Source organism: Cannabis sativa, chromosome 6 (genome assembly GCF_029168945.1).
Source record: "Cannabis sativa cultivar Pink pepper isolate KNU-18-1 chromosome 6, ASM2916894v1, whole genome shotgun sequence".
Taxonomy (NCBI): domain Eukaryota; kingdom Viridiplantae; phylum Streptophyta; class Magnoliopsida; order Rosales; family Cannabaceae; genus Cannabis; species Cannabis sativa.
Window position 1 is genome coordinate 19,943,227 of NC_083606.1, and position 6,427 is coordinate 19,949,653.

A 6,427-nucleotide genomic window follows, 5' to 3' on the forward strand; every position below is an offset into this window, starting at 1 on the left:
TATTGAGATTGTTAGATTTAAGGACTTTTGTCTAATTTTAGTAAAAAAATTCTAACATGGATGAAAGTTCAAGGGGCATGATTTAGTACATATCAAAGTTTGAGGGGCATGATTTGGTAGATATTAAAGTTTAAGGAGCATGGTTTAGTACATAAACAATCACTGAAACAGTAAAATTGAATGAAATTAGACAAAAGTCCTTAAATTTAACAATCTCAATAGTTCTGGAGAATTTTTAACGGCCAAAAAAGTTTAGGGAGCACGATTTAGTACATGTCAAAATTCAAGGAGAAAAATTACTAATTAGCCTTTAAATTATCGTTAAAAGAAGGCATTGATGTGTTATATGAGATACAAACATTAAGATTTTTTTATGTTCTTTGGTAAATGATCAAAATGAGACCAAACATGTGTTACTAAATTTTCTTAAAAAAAAATAAGAACAAACTTTAAACTCTTGGAGAGGAGAGATGGCCAGCAAACTTATCTATTAATAATGTTGTGAAAAGTATATTACATGGTCAAAACCAGGAACTTGGTAACTAGAGATTTGTAGAAGAATACAGCAAGTGAAAAAAAAATGAAAATTGAAACACAACCTGCCCCAAAGAAAATCAGGCTGCTAAAGAACGAGAATTGTGGTCCAATTGAATCAAAATCAACTCTCACTTGGCAGTATGAGACGGTCTTGTCCTTCTACCAGCTTTGCAGATAGGATTACATCTCCTGTCTTTATCTGCGGTAGAATGTCTCTCCCTATGGTTGTATATCTACATGTAAAAGTGGAAAATGTGGTAGAAAAAGACATCAAATATAGCTCAATGCATATCTCTTTCTAGTTAAATGTGCAAGAAATGTAACAGAGTGGGTTAAATTACATACCCCAAAACTGAAAATTGTCCTTCATCGAACGACAACCCTCCTAAGCCAGCCTACACGAAGCAAATGATTTACTTTTACTACTTGTTTAGAGAAAAAAAAAAGGTCTAAATCAGATGCTTTGATGTGGATTATTCAGGGTTAAGAGTAGAATTACATTTCGTTTATCGTACAGATAGAAGAAAAATTGATAGGGTGATGAATACTCCTCTGAAACTTCACTATGAGCCATGGCAACTGCACCGTAAACAGATAGAGGGAGAACTGGTAATTCTCCATCCTTGAATGAAGGACAAAGAAAAGTAATTTATTAGCAAATATGACCAAATTACTACCAGAAAAAAGTAACAACAATCAGTAATTATAAATAATTTACAGAAAATTATGTAAGTATACCTGGACACTTAGTGTTGTTTTGTACAAAGGCTCAAACTGCCCAGATGGCTTTATTTCAAGAGGAACACTATTACCATTGTTCTTATCTTGTCCCTTCTCTGAGAGAATGGCTTGATTGGACAAGTTGAGCTTTGATCCATTGTAGGCACCATCAATTACCTAAAAAATTGTGTATTGACCAAAAATAAAATATTATACAATATAAATTTGAAACTGACCTAGCCTTTTCTTCTTCTTAAATGACATACAAGAAGATTCACAAAATTTTAATTAACACTAGTATCAAATTATATATCATCAAATGTGTAGTCAACTTCCCGGTAGCATAGAAGAAACGAGTCTAACAAAACTTTGATTGCGCTCCTTAAACCATGAACTTTTTTTATCTTCTTGATTTCTTTGTTTTGATGTAATCAGATATGAAAACTATAAATGTAATGAAAACAAGCATAAATTCAAATACAAATTAAAGATTATACAAAATGCATATGGTCCATCCACAAATTCATGAAGCGAAAGTGAGCTTCAACTACCTTACCAGTTTTGCAAAATTCCCCGCTGTTAATGGTGCTGAGTACCCATCTATGACAACCTACATACATTGCAAAATGTTAGATAACAATTGACTTAAAAAAGTACCAACTAACTTTTTTTCAAACACATCCTTTGTACCCATTGGATACTTCTTTCAACAATTCACTATTGTGGATGAAATTCAAATAAAGTATCTAAATGGTGAGTTAAAAAAAAAACATTATAAGAGAGATTAAGAGACCTGTATGGTGGCAGTTTTTCTTTGTTCACCACCAGACTCTGGTGAAAATGTTGAACCATCTCCTTTCTCAATGGTAAATTCAACAATTCCTCTCCCTGTTAGCCTGCAAGTAATTAGAAAAAGAAGTATATTGACATTTTTTGTACAAAGTTAAAATTTCTTTGGTTTCAGAGTACTTCATGTCCCACAAGACACAGAGTGATAAGTGATTTTCCTTTTTTGTTACTTTAATTTAGTCAGCACACTTGCTGCTCTTAAGAAACAAATAACGAGGTCTCAAGTACTGAGCTAGCCTCAGTGGCTAACACACATAGTGAAACTTGACCCGTTACATGATATACTTAGAATTAATAAACTAGAAGTAAAATTTAAAGTTCACAGACAAAAATTATTTCAAAAAGGGAAAATAAAAATTTGATACCTACGAAGAAAAAAACAGAATACAACCTATTAAATTAGGACAGTTTTAAAGATTTTTCATTTGACAAAAGGCCAATATATTTAGTTTCAAGAAAGTTATAATTTACAATTATAATAACTTATTAGTACTGACCTCGGATATTTTGAAAATTGTTCAGGCAACAGAAATGACAACCCTGGAGCCTGTTAGAAACAATATCAAAATGTAACTTTTACAAACCTATATTTACATAATAACATACATGTAACCATTGTCCATTTGTGTGAGTATAGTGGTACTTATCATATTACAAAATATTTTATGCACTTCAATACCTCTATGGATACTGGATAGGTTAATTTCTTATTCTTATTATTGAGTGTAAGGATTAAGAGAATTTATATTCTTCCATTGACTACTTTCAGATACCTGCAACAACTCTAAATCAGCAATTGTGTCCAGTGAAGATGCAAGGCGTATAGACACTTTGTCTGGATCCTTTTCCTTTATGGCTTCAATAAGTGATTGTAATCCACCCTGCATAAAGTTTATAATTTTAAAAGTTTCTGCAGTGAACAATTACAGTAAGTGTACAACCTTATAAGTATTTAAAGTATTGAATTGGCAAAAGATAGAATTCTGTCTACTAGCACTACTCTATTGAAGATTTTAATCCTATGTGAATATAAAATACCGATTCAACCCTAACATTAAGCTATAGTGTATGCAGAATATTAAAGTTTAAAAATATGAAATAACCATATAAATGTTCAAAAATATTTTTCTGCTTAGTTTAAATGGCATTTTTCACATATTGTGCTAAGCTTTAAGCCAAAATGTACCCTCTTATACCTTTCCATCAATAAGAGAAGTGTACAATGTTGAACCCCTTTCCTTTAGATCTGCAGGAAAACTTGCCAAAATTGAATCCTTTTCCTCTTTTGCTATCTGAATTGAGAGGAAAACATGATACAGGTAAACACAAATGACACTGAAGAAATTCCAAATAAACAGACAAGTGAATATCAGAATCTCTTTTATTTCAAACTATTATCCTATGACTATGCATAGATAATGTTTTGAAATTGCTATATCAAAAGAGACCTGATATCCTATTACGGGACGAAAAGTGTGAACCACTGATGGCTGCCTGCTATATCAAAATTTCATTCAGCAATTGAAACATATTGAAATCCACTATGTTCAATAATTACGAAATGAAATTAAGTACTTTTAGGTAGTTATTTCCTTTTTCTGAACATGAAAAAATTGTATAGGGTAAAGAAAGAAATTTTAAAAATAGAATATACCTTCAAAGCTTTCTTCACATTGCCTTCCATGGTTCCATAAGGCTTTCTCTGTGGAATTCTTAATAAGTATGATATGTCTTCCAGAGAATCCTAGCAGAAGAAACAAGAATTTCAAAAACTGATACAATAACAATAAAATTAAAAATTAAATCCATAAATAAATAAAACACCTGTATAGCCTTCATGTTTGTGTTTGCAGGAATCGCCTTCCTTAGTGCTAGCTCTCCTGTTCTTGGAACCTTGGTGTCTGGAGAATAAAGTACTGCCATTGCAGGAGGCGAAGACCACGGCTCCAAACCAAGAAAAGGAAGTGGAGCAGAAATTTGAACAAGCATTAGGATCAAAGCAATTAATCTCTCAAGTTTCCTTTCATGCCCATTACTTGGCTTCTCCATGTTTAAGGGAGCATTATTACATTGGTCTGCCAGTTTCTGCATTACTGAAAACCCATCTTAGAAAGCTTATCGTCTATCTCACTAACCAAAAAAGTTGATATATTCTTCCAATTCAACTACTTACAATGTCCAATATTCCCTACTAAATGCTAAATTCATTACAATAAAACTTCAAGTAGTAGAAGAGACTAATCCAAAACTAAAAATCACAAATTTTCAAATAAATGAAACCACTTCAAACACCTAACACAACACCTACTCTTCTGATTTTACTTGACAAGTGATAACCGAGTAAAACAAAATGTGTAAAACAAAAAATTACAAATTAACTTGACAAGTGATTACCGAGTAGTTGAAAAGAACTGAGAAGAGACTATTTCATACCCTAAGTAGCTACATGAGCCAAATATCTCTAGCCAAAAGGCCACAATCATTTCCCCTACTGGATTTCATTCTTTCGCAAAACAGGAATTTTATTTTCTTGCTTGGCCCAACAAAGTCTACTCTCTCAGCCATACTGGCTCTACAATATTATACATAAAAACAAAACTTTGACATTCAGGTACAATATATGGTCCTGTTCTCCAAAACTAATAAATAAGAGATCTTTCACTCGCAGGACTTAAACCAAGGAAGATTATGGACTAAATACAACTACAGGCATGACGAAACTATAAAAATGACCAAAGCGAATAAACACATGAAACATAAAAATTAACAAAGTAATAGATAGATAGATGTTGAGTGGAAGCTATTTCAAACATGCAACATTTTCCTTTTGAGTATGTATATGTGTGAAATTGCGTAAAACCCAACTGGAATCTAGTCTAAGGATTCAAAGGTCAACATATAAACGTGTAAAATTCCAGCATAAAATAGACTGACTCACATGCCAGTAACATTGAGCAATGGTAAGTAATCTCGTGATGGCGTAAGAACCAGCCTCGAGCACAATGGTGGCATTGATCGTTCTATCAATCAGTCTATTATCATCCTCATTCTCTCTTCCATCACCTAAACCAGACCCAGACCCAAATCCCTGAAATTCAGTAGCTCCTTCGAACGACAACCTCCCTTCGTTCCCTCCGAACCCACTCACCTGGCTCGCCAACTCGCTCTCCAAACCTCCTCCTCCTCCCCCCTCCACGCGGCTCACCGCCACTCCTTCCTGCTGGTCCGTACTATCCGAGCTCTGTACAGGGATCACGTCGAAGAACTCTTCCTCCACTACATAGTTCACTAACCAGCTGCTTTTCCGTTTGTTTCTCGAGAAAATCGAGTTTGGATTCAGTTTGGGGAAATTGGAGGAGCTGGGGAGAAGCTTAGGATGAGAGTTTGTTGGCTTTGGTTTGGGTTTGGTCAAGGAAAGGAAACTCTGGGGAGCTATGGTGTGGAACGAAGCCATGGCTGCTTACCAGCCTGAGTTCTGACGAAGCTGGGAAAATCTGAGTTGGAGATTTTATATGGCTGACACACACTTATGATTGGATGAGTGGTAATATAATGCGATTTTTTCAAAAATATACCTAAAATCTAAAATAATTTCAAAAATACCTTAATAAATCTCATTTACAATAATACATTGCCACATCATTAAATTATACCTTCATTCCAAACTATTAACCCCAAAAATTGATACTTGTAATTTTTAAAGTTAGTTGACCAAGGTATGAAAGATCACATGGTGAAAGTCACTCGGCTAGACTGAACATTTTTACCGAGTTTGACTCGAACCTGACCAACCCCCCGGACCCGATCTGACCAACCCGAAAATTTAAAGAAACTTGTTCAATTCAGTGGGTCGGGTTCAACCCGATACACCTTTCAAGCGGGTTTTAGGTTCAATTTTTCAAGTGACCCGGTTTCAGGTCAGAGCTACACTCGCCTGTGAACTCGATTTTTTTTTTTACTCTTACATAAACTTTAATAATAATAAAAGTTTACACTCTACATATATTTAACCTCAAATATAATATTATATGCTATTTCTAAAAAAACGTTACATAATACAATATATATATATATTTTATTTGTTAAAAATTTATATGTATATATACTATTAAATTTAATAATTTTGTTATATATTTATATATAATTAAGTAAGTGTTTAGGTTTAGTTATATGTTTATATATAATTAAGTACATTTATAGATAATTAGGTGAGTGTAAAAAAAAAGTTCGACCAAGTTGATCAGCTCAACCTACCCAACCCGAACCCGGCCAACCCGCCAACTCGTAAACCCAAAACCTGCCAACTCGCAACACGTGAACG

General features: G+C 33.7%; 1 protein-coding gene across 2 annotated transcripts; it reads right to left on the reverse strand.

The window, feature by feature from the left end:
- Positions 1 to 471: 471 nt before the first annotated feature.
- Positions 472 to 5,788, reverse strand: LOC115725431 (peptidyl-prolyl cis-trans isomerase CYP37, chloroplastic). 2 transcript variants are annotated; one of them, XM_030654942.2, is made up of 12 exons: positions 5,045 to 5,788; positions 3,931 to 4,191; positions 3,761 to 3,850; positions 3,303 to 3,398; positions 2,880 to 2,987; positions 2,604 to 2,653; positions 2,051 to 2,153; positions 1,814 to 1,867; positions 1,276 to 1,434; positions 1,037 to 1,159; positions 883 to 932; positions 472 to 770 (listed from the first exon to the last, which is right to left on the reverse strand). In XM_030654942.2, the coding sequence occupies exons 1-12, from the start codon at positions 5,558 to 5,560 to the stop codon at positions 659 to 661; spliced, it is 1,722 nt and encodes a 573-aa protein (XP_030510802.1). In that variant the 5' UTR covers positions 5,561 to 5,788; the 3' UTR covers positions 472 to 658. The 2 variants fall into 2 exon arrangements, with proteins under 2 accessions (XP_030510802.1, XP_030510803.1); XM_030654943.2 differs by having other exon boundaries at positions 3,931 to 4,199; positions 5,045 to 5,644.
- Between the last annotated feature and the right edge of the window lie 639 nt (positions 5,789 to 6,427).

What these genes read in the sequence shown, in the direction of transcription:
- LOC115725431 (XM_030654942.2), bottom strand. Translation starts at nt 5,560, where the DNA reads ATGGCTTCGTTCCACACCATAGCTCCCCAGAGTTTCCTTTCCTTGACC. An exon ending in CTTCTCTTATTGATGGAAAG is followed by an intron (nt 2,988 to 3,302) that starts GTATAAGAGGGT and finishes AACTTTATGCAG; the next exon opens with GGTGGATTACAATCACTTAT. An exon ending in GAAAAACTGCCACCATACAG is followed by an intron (nt 1,868 to 2,050) that starts GTCTCTTAATCT and finishes CAATGTATGTAG; the next exon opens with GTTGTCATAGATGGGTACTC.